General features: G+C 57.7%; 2 protein-coding genes across 2 annotated transcripts in view; both read left to right on the plus strand.

The window, feature by feature from the left end:
- Positions 1-3,805, plus strand: part of SPTBN4 (spectrin beta, non-erythrocytic 4) — a 76,219-nt gene extending 72,414 nt beyond the window's left edge. Inside the window, 5 exon segments of the mRNA XM_058280271.1 lie at positions 279-348; positions 955-1,247; positions 2,188-2,361; positions 2,516-2,558; positions 2,792-3,805. Of these exon segments, the coding sequence (XP_058136254.1) occupies positions 279-348; positions 955-1,247; positions 2,188-2,361; positions 2,516-2,558; positions 2,792-2,950 (739 nt within the window). The 3' untranslated portion in view covers positions 2,951-3,805.
- Positions 3,806-3,859: 54 nt separating this feature from the next.
- Positions 3,860-15,592, plus strand: SHKBP1 (SH3KBP1 binding protein 1). The gene is made up of 18 exons (XM_058280272.2): positions 3,860-4,298; positions 4,546-4,599; positions 4,717-4,762; positions 4,860-4,933; positions 5,262-5,320; positions 5,559-5,639; positions 6,611-6,772; positions 6,859-6,949; positions 7,042-7,232; positions 7,917-8,032; positions 8,908-8,995; positions 9,091-9,207; positions 11,549-11,719; positions 12,670-12,825; positions 13,277-13,373; positions 14,500-14,678; positions 14,962-15,076; positions 15,177-15,592. Exons 1-18 carry the CDS (start codon positions 4,213-4,215, stop codon positions 15,406-15,408), a joined length of 2,115 nt encoding a protein of 704 aa, XP_058136255.1. The 5' UTR covers positions 3,860-4,212; the 3' UTR covers positions 15,409-15,592.
- The last annotated feature ends 919 nt before the right edge of the window (positions 15,593-16,511 follow it).

Consider the following 16,511-nt stretch of genomic DNA (forward strand, 5'->3'; position numbering starts at 1 on the left):
CAGCCCCTGCCCTGCTTTCATGGGACTCACGGTTCAGTGGGGAAAACAACCTGTCACCAGGAATGATGACCCAGAATGACGAGGGCTGGGGTGGGGTGGAGAGAGGCAAGGAAGGCAGATTGCATTTTGCTCTCTGTGCTGCTTAAAACTCAAAGGGGAGATGTGTGGTCCTGCTCTCTGCTGACATGTGTGGGGTACTCCTTGGTTCAGCCAGGCTGGTCCCTGGGAGAAGTCACTCAGGCCCATTGTGTCTTTCTCCCTGCCCGTTCCCCCTCCAGGAAGGCCACCCTGGCGGACATTGTGGAGCAGCTGCAGGAGAAAGAGGCAGGCCCGGGGCTCCCTGCTGGGGTAAGCTGGGTCTCGGCATGGGTGAGGGCAGAGGGTCCCCTTCCTCAGAGCAGGGGTCAGGATCCCAGAAACAATAGTGCCCGGCATGGACCCTGCAGGCACAGCACAGACTCCCAAGGGGACAGAGAGGGCGCACAGTCTGAAAATTTCTCCCTTAGAAAGATCCCACACACACACACCTGAGACCCCTAAGACACTCTTCCCCACCCCCACAAATAGGCTTTCCAGACTTCTCCCGCAAGTATACTGGACTCCGCTTTCTTCACAGTCCAGTGGGGTCTCAAATATCCTCACAGACAGATGAGGGTACTCCTGGACACCCCCCACAAACATACACAGAGGGAAGCCCCAGATTCCTGCTAAAGACGGTTGCTCTGCACCTCCCTTCCCCATCAAGGGGAACCTCCAGCCTGAGTCGGGACAGACTCACTCCCGAGGCCGGTGGGGCCCCTAAGAGTTGGGCCTCCAGCCCTGAGGTCCTCCCAGACTCGCCTTCAAGAGAGACCCCCGCCCCGACAGATGGGACCCGCAGGCTCACGAGGCCCCCCAGGCAGATGCCCCCACACCTCCCATGGACAGCACCCCTCTTCCCCTCCCTTCACACAGCCGTCGCTGCCTCAGCCTCGCGAGCTTCCCCCCGGCCGCCTGCCCAACGGGCTTGAGCCGCCCGAGCGGACACCTCGGCCGGACCGGCCGCGGGCGCGGGACCGGCCCAAGCCGCGACGGCGGCCGCGGCCGCGAGAGGGTGGTGAGGGCGGGGGAAGCAGGCGCTCGCGCTCCGCCCCGGCGCAGGGCGGCCCCGCCCCCGCGCCTCCGCCCCCGCCCACCCACACTGTGCAGCACGAGGGCTTCCTGCTGCGCAAGCGCGAGCTCGACGCCAACCGCAAGTCGTCCAACCGGTGAGCGGGCTGGCGGGGCTTTGGAAGGCGGGCCCCGAGCGCGGGGCGTGGCGCGAGCGAGGAGGTGGAGCCCGAGGAGGGGCGGGGCCCAGCCGGCGGGCGGATGAGCGGGGTCGGAGGAGGGGCGGGGCCGGAGGAGGGGCGGGGCTCAACCTCCAGGAATTCCGCGAAGGAACACAAGCGAGCCGGCCCGAACTTTAATGTATCCAGTGGGGGAAGAATTGACAACAAGTGTTCCGCTCGTGAGCAAATTGCCACCCAGGCTTAGCGCCACCAACCCAGGAGTTGGTTATGCTAAATGGCAAACTGGGGTGGGATCTAGCCCAGAGGGTATCCTATGGCGTGGGAAGTGGAACCTGACACCGGCCACCAAGGGGAGTGGGATTGAGAGGCAAGCCGTGAAGTGGGCAGGACCACTTAGGATTTTGCTGGTGGGATCCGGGGCCAGCCTTTCTTCTTTTCTACTGAGCCAAGGTGCGGATAAACAGGGCCGCCTCTGTGTAATTTGCTCTTGGGTCACTAACTCTTGGGTTGAGGTAGGGGCTGGATGGGGAGACAGAAATTCCTCTTTCTGAACAGTAGACCATAGATCTTCCCTCAGGGAACTCCGTGGGGGTGGAGGAGGGGTGTAATAGGGAAGAATGTCTTGGGGCCCAGGAACATGCCTGAGCAAAGTCTTAGAGAGAGAAGGCTTTAGTCCTGCCTCGGAAATGCAGTATGGGAGGGAATGCCAGTCAAGGTAAAGGCTTGGGCCCAAGAGATTCTGACCCTCCTCTCAGCTCAGGAACCACCACAAGGAAAAGCACACAGGCAAAGCGCCCAGCTTGAGCAAAGGCCCAGAGGCAGGAAGGCTGAGGCATATTCGCCCCTTGAAGGGTACTGATAAAGAGCACCTGGGCAGGACTGCAGCTCTGCCCGCAACCCCATCTCTTTGCCCCAGGTCGTGGGTGAACCTGTACTGCGTGCTCAGCAAGGGCGAGCTGGGCTTCTACAAGGATTCCAAAGGCCCGGCCTCGGGAGGCACACACGGCGGGGAGCCGCTGCTCAGTCTGCACAAGGCCACCAGTGAGGTCGCCAGTGACTATAAGAAAAAGAAGCATGTCTTCAAGCTCCAGTGAGTCCCCCCCACAGATGGGCTGGTGGGAGGACATCCGAGGCCCAGCCTCCCCCTCCCAGCAGGACCCTGGGTCCCCCCTGCAGGATGTGTGGTGAGTGAGTGATCCTGGCCCCTGCGCCAAGGTGGTCAATTCCTTTATCCCCTATTGCAGGACCCAGGATGGCAGTGAGTTTTTGCTCCAGGCTAAAGATGAGGTGAGCTCTGGACTATTGCCTCGGATTAAGTGATTTGATCCTCAAAAGTGCTCAGTAAAGAGCTTGGCATATACGTAGTAACCTGCTATGTAACTGCACATCATCACTATAGTCACCCCATTTAATAGATGAGGAAACTGAGGTTCTGAGAGGGCAGTCTGATTCCAGACTCTCCAGTCTGTTCCTTGAATTACCCTCCAATTATTGACCTTGTTCCCCGTTTCTCCCCCCAGGAGGAGATGAACGGCTGGCTAGAGGCCGTGGCCACCTCCGTGGCTGAACATGCTGAGATTGCCCGCTGGGGCCAGACGTTACCGACCACATCGTCCACAGACGAGGGCAACCCCAAGCGGGAGGCAGGGGAGAGAAGGGCCAGTGGGCGCAGGAAGTGACTCCCCAGCCCTCGGGGACTGAGGCGTCTCCCTGCTCCCTCCTCTCCATATCGTGGGCACAAAGACACTTTCTCTTGCGCAGGGGCCAGAGCCCCTAGTTTCAACACTGCGGATGCGGCCTGAGAGGCACTGGAAAGGAGGGGACTTGTCCTGCCCCTATAGCCATATCTCGGGCCCCTTCCTGCTCGCCACCCCCACCCCAGGTGCTGGGGCTCTATTATTTTTATGCAATAACTGAGCTTGGGGGGGCGGGGAGGGGGCCAGCTGAGCCAAGCTCCCTACCCCAACCCCTAGTAACTTGCCCCAAGAAGCTGGGGTGGTGGGGGTGATCATTCCTGCCCCCCTCTCTGCCCTAGGGATGGGAACGGGGGCGCTGGTGAGGTCCCCTGGACCGTCCAGGGTGCTAGGGGGTGGGGAGGGGGTCACCCCCTCCCCACCTTTACCTCACTTCCAAAGCTGCCTTGATCTTTGTCTGGGAGGGGGGAGTGAAGCGGGCCCTAGCCCCCTGCCCTCCGCCGCCTCAGAGCCATGCGGTTAATTCCTTAGTTTATTTTTGCAAAATGTTGACCTCCTCCTCCCCCGCCCGGCATCCGCGAAGGCTTTAAATGGGAGGGGGTGTCAAAGCTCAAAACCGTCTTCCTCTCTCCTCCCCCTCCAGCTCTAAATGCCCCATCACGAGGGGAGGGGCGAGGGGGGCCCTCCCCCTGCATGCTTCTGGCTGGAGCACCTCTTGGGGGGTGGGCGAACCGGGCTGTGAGCAGCCTCCAGGGCCGCCAGGAGAAGCCCCTGGGGCGCGGGGGCGTGGGGCGGTGTGGCGGGCGCACACTGTACCTATAATAAACCCTTTGGCTTTGACGGTCTTTGCTGGTTTGTCGGCGTTTCCTGGGCGACGCGGGAGGAATGGGGGGAGGGCCGTGGAGACTGTGGCTGCGGAGAGCTAGAGGTCTCCCGTGGTGTGGACTAATTTCAGGGTGCCGGACGTGCCATTCCTACAGTGGAGTCCCTGGGAGGGAAGGGCGAATATTTGGCTAGCCCTCTGCAACCGAACTTCCCCGCCCCCGCCCCAGGGAGCCGCCCTGTCCGCCCCGTCCAGCCCAGGAAAGGCGGGCCCCTTTAAGGAGGCTGAGCATTTAGCAGCGGCAAGCGAGGGTCTGCCCAATCATCGCGGCTCCGGGAGTCCGCGGCCCAATGTGCACGCGGAGGGGGCGGGGCTCCGGTGCACACCCGGAAGCGGGCGTAGGCCGGCCGCCTCGCGGGGGGCCATGGCGGCCGCGGCCTCTGCAGCCGAGGGGGTCCCGAGTCGGGCACCTCTCGGGGAAGTGATTCATCTGAACGTGGGAGGCAAGAGGTGAGTGGGGGGAGGGGGTCCTGAGGCCCCACCTTCGGGGGCGGGGAGCGGGGCGGTACTGCCCGCCCCTCAGGGGGAATCCCTGTCCGTCAAGGATTGCTCCGCCCTCCCCTGCCGGCGGCGCGAGAGCCTGGAAAAGCTTCGGGGAAGCGGAGGGAACTCCCTGGATCCCAGGGGAGGGGGCAGCTCTCTGCATCCCTGCTCCTCCCCCCACCGTCTAACGCATCGGCTCACTATCCCCGCCCAGATTCAGTACCTCCCGCCAGACCCTCACCTGGATCCCAGACTCCTTCTTCTCCAGGTGATCGCGAGTGCGAGTTTGGGCTCAGGGCGAGAAGGGGGGTGAGGGGGGGGTGGGAAGATCTAAACCCCCTCCCCGCCCCGGCCGTGACACCTGCTCCTCGTCCCCTCCCTGCAGTCTTCTGAGCGGGCGCATCTCGACGCTCAAAGATGAGACTGGAGCGGTGAGTAGGACAAGGGATGGAATGGGGCAGCCGGTAGGAGGAAAGGGAGGAACCCCCACTCAGCACCCCTCTTTGCCCCGTTCATCCTCTCCCGCAGATCTTCATCGACAGGGACCCCACTGTCTTTGCCCCCATCCTCAACTTCCTGCGCACCAAAGAGTTGGACCCCAGGTTAGCATGGAGAGTAAGGGGCGTTTCCCCTGCCGTCTTCACCTCCTAAAGTCTCTTCTCCCCCCTCGGAATGTTCACTTAATCTTGACTCTCATTCACAAGTTCTCATTAAGAATGTTAGTGATATTAAAGTATTTTCCACAACCCGTTGCCCATTTTCAATGTCCGTATCTTCACTTTGTAGAATCTTAATCCTGTCAGAAGTCGCTGTCCCTTGGGATTCTCTGTGCAATTTTGTATGCTTCCTTCTCAGCTTTCTCTGCTCCCCTAGCCCAACCCCTACCTTCCTCATCCCCCAGACTCTGACCCCTAGTCATTTCTACTACAGGGGTGTCCACGGTTCCAGCCTCCTCCATGAAGCCCAGTTCTATGGGCTTACTCCTCTGGGTAAGTGGGGACCCCCAACTAGCATCCTGATTCACAGAGAAAGCCAGCCCTCCAGGGATGCCCTCTGAAACCACCCCACCACTCTTCCCCCTGTCTTGTGAAGGAGGGTTGGGTTAGAGCTGAGAGCACTGACTGGATTTGGCCCTGGGTCTGAGTGGAATGATGGCATTCAGTGAAGGAAGAGGTGGGAAGGGGGAAAGGAGTCTGCCTCAGTACGCCTCAAGTTGTACCCTCTCAGTTCGTCGCCTGCAGCTGCGGGAGGAGCTGGATCGATCTTCTTGTGGAAACGTCCTCTTCAACGGTTACCTGCCCCCACCAGGTGGGCATGCCTAACAGATGGGGGACGGGTGGGTTACACACTACATTTCCCATAAGGTGCCAGTCATTTGATGCCTGCGCTGTGAACCCTGAGATATGATGGGAGTTGTAGTTCTGATAGGGTTGGCTGCTTGGAGAGGAAGTAAGAAATTGCTTACCATGAGGCATTGGGCCAGCTGGTCTTCTTTGAGACTCAGAAGCCTGCCCTAGGGCCTGATGGGAGTTGTAGTCCTGGTGTGATTTCCCAGTGGGGCAGCTTAGGAAGAACTGGGGTCCTTTGTGTGGAAAGGAGAAATAGTAAAAGGGACTACAATCCCCATAGATTCTGGAGCAGCCAGCTCACCCGTCATGGAAAATATGGCCCAAGGGTTATTGGGAACTGTAGTCCACTAGGCTTGGTTGCTGGGTAGAAGGATGAGAGTGGGGCAAATGCAGTTTACAGCTGTCTTTCCTTAACCTGAGTCGTTACCTGCTACCTTGATGAAATTTGCCAAATATGAAAACCTATGCTATTATATTAATTTAGTTTACTTGGTTTTTAAAAAATGGTATTTTAAATGGAAACTTTGAATCACTACCTTTATATTATAAATCTAAAAATGAAAATAAAACCCAACATGACAGTGTTAATAAACTCTGGCTAAATGCCATTGCCTACTAAGTTTCTAAGCCTGGGGACTGCTCTCCACTGATTAAAAGGAAAGATTAGCAGGCATTGAAGCGGCATTGATGTCACAGCAGCTCCAAACAGAGTCTTCCTCTATGACAGGCTCAAAGGAACTGAAATAGAAGCAACTTGCTGTGATTCAAGTTGAATACTACATCCCTACCTACCGCCTAAAATCTTTCCACCAGGGGACCTGGCGGCATACCCTGGGAAATCTACATCTGGCATATTCTAAGTGCTTACCACATGCTAGCCATTAATGACAGTTACTGTCGCTTTGCCTTTTCTCCCCCCACGCCCCGTAGTGTTCCCAGTGAAGCGGCGGAACCGGCACAGCCTGGTGGGGCCCCAGCAGGCGGGGGGACGCCCAGCCCCCGTTCGACGGAGCCACACGATGCCCCCCAACCTGGGTAATGCGGGGCTGCTGGGCCGCATGTTGGAGGAGAAAACCCCTCCTTCCCCCTCAGGTATGCTTCCACCTGCAGGGAGGCTGGGGCGGCCACGGGGGCGCCTGCGGGGTGGCCCTGACCCCTGCCCCCCACCCCCACCGCAGGGCTACCGGAGGAGCCGGGCATGGTACGCCTGGTGTGTGGACACCACAACTGGATCGCAGTGGCCTATACCCAGTTTCTTGTCTGCTATAGGTGCTCGGGGAGCGGGGGCAGAGGGAGGCTTTGGGCCCCCTTGATGGGGAGGGTTGGGGTGAGGGTTGATGATGTCCCCCCCGATCCTACAGGCTGAAGGAAGCCTCTGGCTGGCAGCTGGTGTTTTCCAGCCCCCGCCTGGAATGGCCCATTGAGCGCCTGGCACTCACAGCCCGTGTGCCTGGCGGGGCTTTGGGTGAGCACGACAAGATGGTGGCAGCCGCCACCGGCAGCGAGATCCTCCTGTGGGCTCTGCGGGCAGAAGGCGGTGGCTCAGAGATAGGTACGCCCCGGGAGAGCCCTCTGCCCTTTGGTACTCTACCCAGGCTTGGCGTCAGAATTATCTACCCTGTTAAAATTCCACGTCCTGTTAAAATAACCCACCCCCTAAAATTCTCAAACTCAGAAGAATTCTCTGCCTCGTTAGCTCTCGTTGCCTTATTAAAATTCCCCAACCCTTTAGAATTCGGTGTCCTGCTAGAATTCCATGGCCCGTTAGAAAATTCCACCCATGTACAATTCTCTAACCCATCAGAATTCCCTAGCCTGGTAGATCTCTTTGCTTTGTTAAAATTCTCCAGGCCAGTAGAATCCCAGAGGCTGCTGGTGTTCCCGGCCTTGGTAGAATTTGTGTTCCCATCAGAAATCTCTGACTTGTTAGACTCCTCAGTCCCCTAAGAAACCAAAGTCTGCATGAGAATTGTCTGCCCCCACTGGAGGTTTTTGCCTTGCTGGGGATCTGAATCGGGTTACAATTCCATGGCCTATTAGCATCGCTTCAGAAACCTGGCCCACTGTCATCCTCTGGAATTCCTGCCAGAGTTCTCTATCCTCCGAGGATTCCACGGCCCAGCTGAACCCTCTAACTCTCAGAGTTTTTCCTCCCACACATGCCAGCCACCTGCTGCGCCCGCCACCCCCCCTCCCCCGTAGAGTGGGTCCCCGCTGAGCCCTCTGCCCACCGCAGGAGTCTTCCACCTGGGCGTGCCCGTGGAGGCCTTGTTCTTCGTCGGGAACCAGCTCATCGCCACGAGCCACACGGGGCGCATCGGGGTGTGGAATGCTGTCACGAAGCACTGGCAGGTCAGCAGCGGCCAGCCTGGCTGCCCCCCCTCCCGGTGCCCTGGCTTCCCAGACCCAGGGAGGGCTTCCTTTCCGCTACACCCTACCAGGAGAGAGCCAGAGAACGCAGCAGGGGGCCAGACTCTGGGACTATGTGTGACAAAGGCCCAAGGAGCATCAGGGAGGCCTTCCTGGAGGAGGAGGCTACCCAAGCTGGCATGAAGGGTGAATTGGTTTGGAAAGGGGGAGAGAGGATTCTCTAGGCACTGGGTGGGGGAGTGGATGATAGGGAGATGGGGTAAGAGGCAGAGACCCAGAGAGAGCTGTGCAAACATTTATCAGTCACCCCGTCTCTACCCCAAACCATGTTCAAAGTGTAAAACAAAAAAAAGACAGTCTACAATGTTGATTTTCTCCTGTTAAAGCATGAGAGAGACAGACAGACAAGCAGGCAGAGAAAAGAGAGAGAAAGAGACAGAAATTGAGGGAAAGAAACTGACCCACACAAAGGAAAACAGAAAGAAGCAAAGACAGAGAGATACAGGTGGACAGAGAGAAAGGAGGACACAATGCCTGGGAGAGGTGAAGGGACACTGCGCATCCACACAACTGCCGGAGGGAACAGAGTAACGTCAGAAGTACAGCCTGGGAGCACTCGAGAGAGAGAACTGCTGACCGAGAGGCAGTGAGAGAGAGAGACCCAGGCGCCAGAGGGGTCACAGGGAGACTCAAAACAAGACAGACTGAGCTAGGCTGGGCAAGCGAGGCTGGTGAGAAGTCGGGGCAGGAGGTCCGGAGAGGAGAGGAGAGGAGCGGGCAGGCAGCGGGGGTGGGGCCCTGCGCCGCAAAGGCGTGCAGGGGTCCCACGGCCCCAGCCTGTCCTGCCGGGTCCCCAGGTCCAAGAGGTGCAGCCAATCACCAGCTACGACGCAGCCGGCTCCTTCCTTCTCCTCGGCTGCAACAATGGCTCCATCTACTACGTGGGTGAGTGGCTGCGGGCGCCCCAGAGCCTCCCCGGGAAGTGGCAGGAAAGGGGCGCAGGCAGGGCTCTTTGAACAAACCTGCTGTCCCCACCCCAGACGTGCAGAAGTTCCCGCTGCGCATGAAGGACAACGACCTCCTGGTCAGCGAGCTTTACCGGGACCCCGCCGAGGACGGGGTCACCGCCCTCAGCGTCTACCTCACGCCCAAGACCAGTGAGCTATAACCCGCGGCTGCCCCCTCGGCCTCCCCAGCCCGCCCCAGCCTGCAGCTCCGTCCCTACCACTTGCCTGCTGGGTGGGACTTCTTGGGAGGGAGGACAGTCGACTCTCATTTAGTCACTCAACAAATACTGAGCACCACTTGTATTGAAGCTCTGTTCTTTTTTTTTTTTTTTAAAGATTTATTTATTTATTTCTCTCCCCTTGCCCCACCCACCCAGCACCAGTTATCTGTTCTCTGTGTCTATTTGCTGCGTGTTCTTCTTTGTCCACTTCTGTTGTTGTCAGCGGCATGGGTATCTGTGTTTCTTTTTGTTGCATCATCTTGTTGTGTCAGCTCTCCGTGTGTGCAGCGCCATTCTTGGGCAGGCTGCACTTTCTTTTGCGCTGGGCGGCTCTCCTTACGGGGTGCACTCCTTGCATGTGGGGCTCCCCTACGTGGGGACACCCCTGCGTGGCACAGCACTCCTTGCATGCAGCAGCACTGCGCATGAGCCAGCTGCACACGGGTCAAGGAGGCCCGGGTTTGAACCGCAGACCTCCCATGTGGTAGACGGACGCCCTAACCACTGGGCCAAGTCTGCTTCCCTTTTTTTTTTAAAGGGTCAACAAATGGACTTTAATGATTAATTTGGGCAAAAGTGTTTTTGCACAGACTTGTAAAATACACATAAAAAATGAACAAGAACATTCTTTATGTAAATTCTTCTTAGAACAGACATGCTGAAGTTTAACTTGATACATAAGCTCTGTACTTGCCTGTGGTGGGCCTCTCTGCCAGGGGCAGGATCAGCCATGAGTGGTTCATCTCTGTTTCCTTTCCATCTCAGTGATGAGGCATGATGTTTGCACGTCTGGGAATCAGAGAATGATGTTTGACAGTGGATGGAGCTGGGTTCCCACACTCGGGACAATTCTTTGCTTTCTTAACCTCAAGTGCAAAGGAATAGGTTAATTGTTTTTCGGTTGGTTGGTTGGTTGGTTTTTATTGAGATATGACTTATATACCATAAATTGCACCCTTGTAAAGCGTACAATTCAGTGGTTTGGCTTTTTTTTTTTTTGTATATTCACAAGATTGGACAATCACCACCACTAATTCCAGAGCCTTTTCATCACCCCACAGAGAAACCCCATAGCTGTTAGCTGTCACTGCCCATTACCCCTCTCCCCACCCAGGAAACCACTGATCTACTTTCTACCCCAAAAGATTTTCCTATTCTAGACATTTCCTGTAAATGGAATCATATAGTAGGTGACCCTTTGTATCTGACTTCTTTCACTTAGCATAATGGTTCATTGGTTTGGTTTTTTGTGGTTTTTTTTTTCTTATGGCTAGTGCTTTCTGGAACTTGAAATATCTTTGTCTACCCCCAGGTTGCAAAGATTTTTCTTCTACATTTTCTTCTAGGAGCTTTATAGTTTTAGCTTTTCCATGTAGGTCTCTGCTCCATCCCAAATGAACTTTGATGTATGGTGTGAGGTAGGGGTCAAGGCTCATTTTTTACCCCAGCATGAAATAAGTTAATATCCCTAAATTCACAGCCCATTATCACCTTTCTTCTACATAAGACACCTTTCTTATTTCATTTTCTTTATTACTGTGTTCCCCTCTCCCTCCCCATCCTGTCATGTCCCCATTCTGTCAGGTTTAACGTTCATCTTTTCTTTTTATGTGTCCTTACCAGATGGGTGTTGTTTTGGTAGACATGCTGTTTCATTTATGTAGCTGGGAAGTGGGTAGATACCAGTTGTCCTCCCACCTTTCTCCCACCCTGCCCTAGGCTTAATGTCTGTCCATGCTGCTATGCACAACCCTAACTCTTGCTCCTGACTGCTGCACATAACATGCCAACCACATGGCAGCTCCTGACGATTGCAAAATAATTTTTCCCCTTTGGAAAGTTGTCAAGGGGCGTAAGTCCCTCTGACCCATGGGGTTACGTTTTCTTGTCTTGCTGTCTGTCTCTGTTCATATGCCTCTGGTTTTTTTCTGCCTTCCTCTTGTTCTGTCTCCCTCTCTGCCCCTGTCTCTCCATCCCTCCGCGTGTTTCAGTTTCTCTGTGTCTCCCTGCTTCCCTATTTTCCTGTTTCTCTCCCCTCCTATTATCTGTCTGCGTCCTGCCTTCACCTCTGGCTCTCTCACCCTCTGTTCCATCCCTTTTTCTCCCTGTTCCTCCATTTCCCGTATCCCTTTGCCAGCTCCTTGCCCTCTCCTTGCTCTGTCACACAGTGTTCCTTTCTCTTGGCCTTGTTTTCTGTCTCTGTGACTCTGTCCCTGTCTTAGTCCTTGGCCCTGACCCGACTGCCTTTTGTCTCCTTGACCCCTCTCCAGGCGACAGTGGGAACTGGATCGAGATTGCCTACGGCACGAGCTCGGGGGGTGTGCGGGTCATTGTGCAGCACCCCGAGACAGTGGGCTCAGGGCCCCAGCTATTCCAGACCTTCACTGTGCACCGCAGCCCCGTCACCAAGATCATGCTGTCCGAGAAGCACCTCATCTCAGGTGGGCCTCACCCTGTGGGCCACCCCAGCGCCAGGCTCCCAGTCAGAGGGGAGGCTCAGAAGGGAGTGATAGTTTATTGGGGAGGGACATCGCAGGGGTGGAGACCTCTAGGGGGAGAGAAATTTGAACTGGGACGGAGTTGTAGAAGAAGCAGGAGAATACTTAGAAGGGGCCTAATCTGGAGGCGAGCCAATTGGAGGAGGGTGAGGTAGAATCAGTCAGTTCCACCAACCTTGACCGAGCGCCGACTGCATGCCAGGCGCTCTTCTAGGCCCCAGAAGATGGCAGTGAGCAAGTCAGGCAAAGTCCCTGCCCTCCTGGAGCTGATGTTCTAGTGAGGAACACTGGGCAGGGAATAAAGCTATAGCTCAATAGCCCTAAGTGCCCTGAAATCAAATAAAGCTGTGTGGGGGCCAGAGAGCAGGTGGTTCAGGGGAGGCCATTCTCACGAGGGACCTCTGAGCAGCAGTGAGGGAATGGGCAGTGCGGCTCAGTGGGGGACAGCCATGGCAAAGGCTCCGAGGCAGGAGGACGTTCTGTGCGCTGGAGCGAGGGGGCAGTTGGGAGGAGATGAGGCCGGAGGGGTGCTGGGGCAGCTCAGGTGGGAGCCACGGAGGGGACCTTGGCTTTCACCAGGAGGGAGAGGGGCGCCGTGACCCCACTCAGGCGTGCTTAGGGTGGCTCTGGTTATGTGTGGGAAGACACCGTGGATAGGAGTGGGGGCGGACAGGACCAGGGTGGGGGCCGGGGGCAGGCTCAGGGAAGAGCAGGCCCGGGGACTATTCTGAAAGCAGAGCCAACAGGCGTTTTGACCATGAGAAATTACGGGGCAAAGAGTTATCTGAGAGGGAGGATGCAGAGGGTCAGGAGGCTGAGCCTCAGGAAAGTGGCGCAGGGGAGAGAGATGCCGAGGCCAGACCTGACCTCCACCGCCACCCTGTCCTCCTCAGTCTGCGCCGACAACAACCACGTGCGGACGTGGTCTGTCACCCGCTTCCGAGGCATGATTTCCACCCAGCCCGGCTCCACCCCGCTCGCTTCCTTCAAGATCCTGGCGCTGGAGTCGGCTGACGGGCATGGCGGCTGCAGCGCTGGCAACGACATTGGTGCCCCCCTAGCCCTGCGCCCCCGCCCCCTGAGCCTGGTTGAGCCCCACCTTACCCCTCACCCCCCTCAGCCTCCACCCGACCCACCGGTTGGCCTCTCCTGACCCACCCAGCTGACCTGGTTGGCTTCCATTGACCTCCACCTAGGTCCCATCCCCACACTCTGGGGACCCTGGTTGGCCCCCATTAACTCCCAGTTGACTGCTCTTGACCCCCCAGTAATCCTGCTGCTGCACAGTAACTCCCACAGCCCTCACCGCCAGTGACCTGCTCCTGATCCCCGATACACTTGACCTCCGCTGCCTGTTGCTGACCCCCGGCCCTCCCTGACCCCACCCAACTCCAATGGTCTGGGGATGGGGACCCAGTCCTGGGAGGGGGCTGAGCAGTGGGGAAGGGAGCAGAGCCTTGGGGACCCCAGCTGGCCCTGACCCCACCCTGCCTGGTCCAGGCCCCTACGGTGAGCGGGACGACCAGCAAGTGTTTATCCAGAAGGTGGTGCCCAGCGCCAGCCAGCTCTTCGTGCGCCTTTCATCCACGGGTCAGCGGTGAGCCCTGCGCCCTCAAACAGGGAGGGGGTCCCGAGGAGAAGGCTAGACGCCTGCTGGGTCACCGAGGCCAGAACAGGGCCCGAGCCAGGGGCCACGGGAGAAGCCGAGGCAGGGAGGGGGACGGCCTGTAGGTTCGCGGCCTGGAGATATCAAAAGGGTGACGGATGTGAGCTGGGAGTGAGGCCGGGGCAACCCCAGGCCCTGGGTTTGACCTTAAACAGCGGTAGCCCAGTGTGGCCAGGGCTGCCCTGGGAAGCGGTAGCACAAGCAGAGGGGTCCAGGTGGGGTGGGGGAGGCCCAGGCAGAGGGGCCAGGGGTGGGACGGAGGAAACACAGGGAGCTTCAGAGCCCAGAGGAGGTGCTTGCGCCAGGCGGGGAAGGGGTCAGGGAGGGTTTTCTTGAAGAGGGGACTCTGAGCAAAGACTTGAGAGAGAAATGAGAGTGAGCCAGAGAAAGAAGGTTGAGAGAGCAGCATGGGCAAGGGCTGGGGAGGGCAGATCAAGCCCCTGGGAAGTGCGCGTGGCCTTGGGGCTGAAGCGTGGAACTGGAGGCGAGGATGGGGGTTGTCAGTCTGACTGGGGAGCCGACTGCCCCGGGGAGCCAGGGCTGCTGGGGGGGGGGCAGGGGGATGGGTCGGAGGCTGAGCAGGAGACCAAGAGCCCACAGGGGAGGCTGGGACAGGGGCCTAGAGGGCGAGGGGTGGGGGAGGGCACGGCAGGCAGGAGCTCAGGTGGTGGAGGGGACTGGCCATGGGCCATGGGGGATGATAGGAGCTGGAGGGACCTCCCAGGAGGAGGCTTTAATGGGACCTATCCGAGATGGGAGCAGGGACCAGGAACAGATTTGGGGGGGGGGGAATCCTGAGGCCAGTGTGGGGCACGTGACGGGCGGGCAGGGCCCTCCAGGCCGTCCAGGAGGCTGCTGGAGCCCTGGGGCCCGGGCTCAGGAGAGGAGGAGGTTGGGGTGGGTACAGAGGTGCGGGGTCGTCAGGAGGGGCAGGAACGGAAGTTGTAATGGTGGGCAGCGTGAGGAGGGCAGGGTGTGAGAATGGGGGGGCGGAAGCAGGCCGGGCCCCAGGGCCCCTGAGCGGCCAGGAGGCCCCTCATGCCCTCCCCACCCTTAGAGTGTGCTCCGTGCGCTCCGTGGATGGCTCCCCCACCACCGCCTTCACCGTGCTCGAGTGCGAGGGCTCCCGGCGCCTCGGCTCCTGGCCCCGGCGCTACCTGCTCACCGGCCAGGCCAACGGCAGCCTGGCCATGTGGGACCTGACCACCGCCATGGAGGGCCTCGGCCAGGCTCCAGGTACTCCCCGCCCCACCTGTCCCACCCGAGTCCCCACAGGCCCACCCTCAGCCCCTACCCACCATCTATGCCACTGGCTTCTCTTTTCCGAAGTCCTTGTCCTCTGACCCCTTTCCCTTGTCTTTCGAGCCTTTTAATCTGTTCTCCAATCCCTCCTTGCCCCTTGACTCCTGCCCCTTCCTGACCCCTCGCCCTTGATCTTTGAGTCCTTGCTCCTACCCTGACCCCTGTCCCTTGCCCATGACCCCTGTCTTGCCCCTGACCCTGCTTCCCTGCCCTGCAGCAGGTGGCCTGACAGAGAAGGAGCTGATGGAACAGCTGGAGCAGTGCGAGGTGGCCCCACTGGGCTCCTCGCGGGGCTCCCTCCCCAGCCCCTCACCCCGCACCTCTCTCACCAGGTAATGGGGACCCCACTTCCCCTTCTCTGCAACAACGGGTGGGGGGAGATAGTGGCCTTGGGGGAGGGATGACCTGCACTGACTCCCGCCACCCCCTCAGTCTCCACTCGGCTGCCAGCAATACCTCCCTGTCTGGCCACCGTGGGAGCCCAAGCCCCCCCCAGGCTGAGGCCCGGCGCCGCAGCGGAGGCAGCTTTGTGGAACGCTGCCAGGAACTGGTACGGAGCGGGCCAGAGCTGCGACTACCACCCATACCAGCGCCCCGGCCCTCCACGGTTCTTGGCGTTCCCCTCGCACCCCCCAAGACGAAGCTCAATGAAACTTCCTTCTGAATACGGATGCCATGGTGCCTTGGGATTCCCTGGCCTGGGGGCCTCCGGTGCCTCCTGCTTCCCGTCAGAGCCCTGAGCTCAAGGCCAGGGCTTCTGTAGAGTGGTCATTCTTTTTAGGTCACCATCTTCCTCCTTTGTCGAAACCAAAGTCACCCTCCCCCCAATAAAGTCCTCACTGCCAACACCTTGCTTGTATTCCTAGAAGGTCTGTGGATCCACAGGGAAGGGAGGGAGGTAATGTGGGGCCCAGCCGGGTCCCTGGCTGTAGAGTCAGGACTTTCTGGCTCTCCTGATTTAAACAAAGAAGGGAAGGTATTAGCTTACACTCTAAAGCCAGCTTTTTTTTTTTTTTTTTTTTTGGTAAAGCCAGCTTTAGGTGGGATCCAGGGCTCCAAGATGTGTCGTTCTGTTGCTCAGCTTTGCTTTTCTCTGGGATGTGTCTCTCTTAGTCAGGCTTTCCCTTTTGTGCCAAGATGACTCCTGGCAGCTCCGTGGTAGCTTTTTTCTCTAACAGCAGCAAAAAGTTCCAGGACTGGTTCTCACTGGCCTGGATCATGTCATGTGACCATCCCTGAACCAATCATCAGAGCTGGTGTGATGAAGGGATGCCATTGGTCCAGCTTGGGTCATGTGCCCTCATTAGCCAGGACAAGCCCCACCTGGAATGAGACCCATCCTGTTTTGGTTGGCCACACCTTAACTAAAAACATCTCCAAAGGTCCGAATTACAATGGGGGTCATACCTACAGGAACAGGATTAAGAACATGTTTGGGGTTTTTTGGAGGGGATCCTATAATTCAGTCTACTCCAATGGGGTATTTTGAAATGTCAGCTCTACTAGAGTACTGGAGGGTTTGTTTGCATTTTAAGAAATCCTTCATGGCAGGGGATTATGGATTGCCAGAGAGTCTAGAACACAAACCAGGGGTCTAAAAGATTAGTGATGCTAAAACCTAGGTGTTCTGGAATGTCTGTGAATCTCAAGCTGGAATTTCTTTTTACATGATGGGTACATTCAGAACACTGGGAATATTTGAGTGCTGGGAAGTCTAGAACATAGTGTTGGAATGTCGGGTTGTCTAGAATTTGGGGGTCTTTTATA

The sequence above is a fragment of the Dasypus novemcinctus genome, chromosome 18 (assembly GCF_030445035.2).
Source record: "Dasypus novemcinctus isolate mDasNov1 chromosome 18, mDasNov1.1.hap2, whole genome shotgun sequence".
Classification (NCBI taxonomy): domain Eukaryota; kingdom Metazoa; phylum Chordata; class Mammalia; order Cingulata; family Dasypodidae; genus Dasypus; species Dasypus novemcinctus.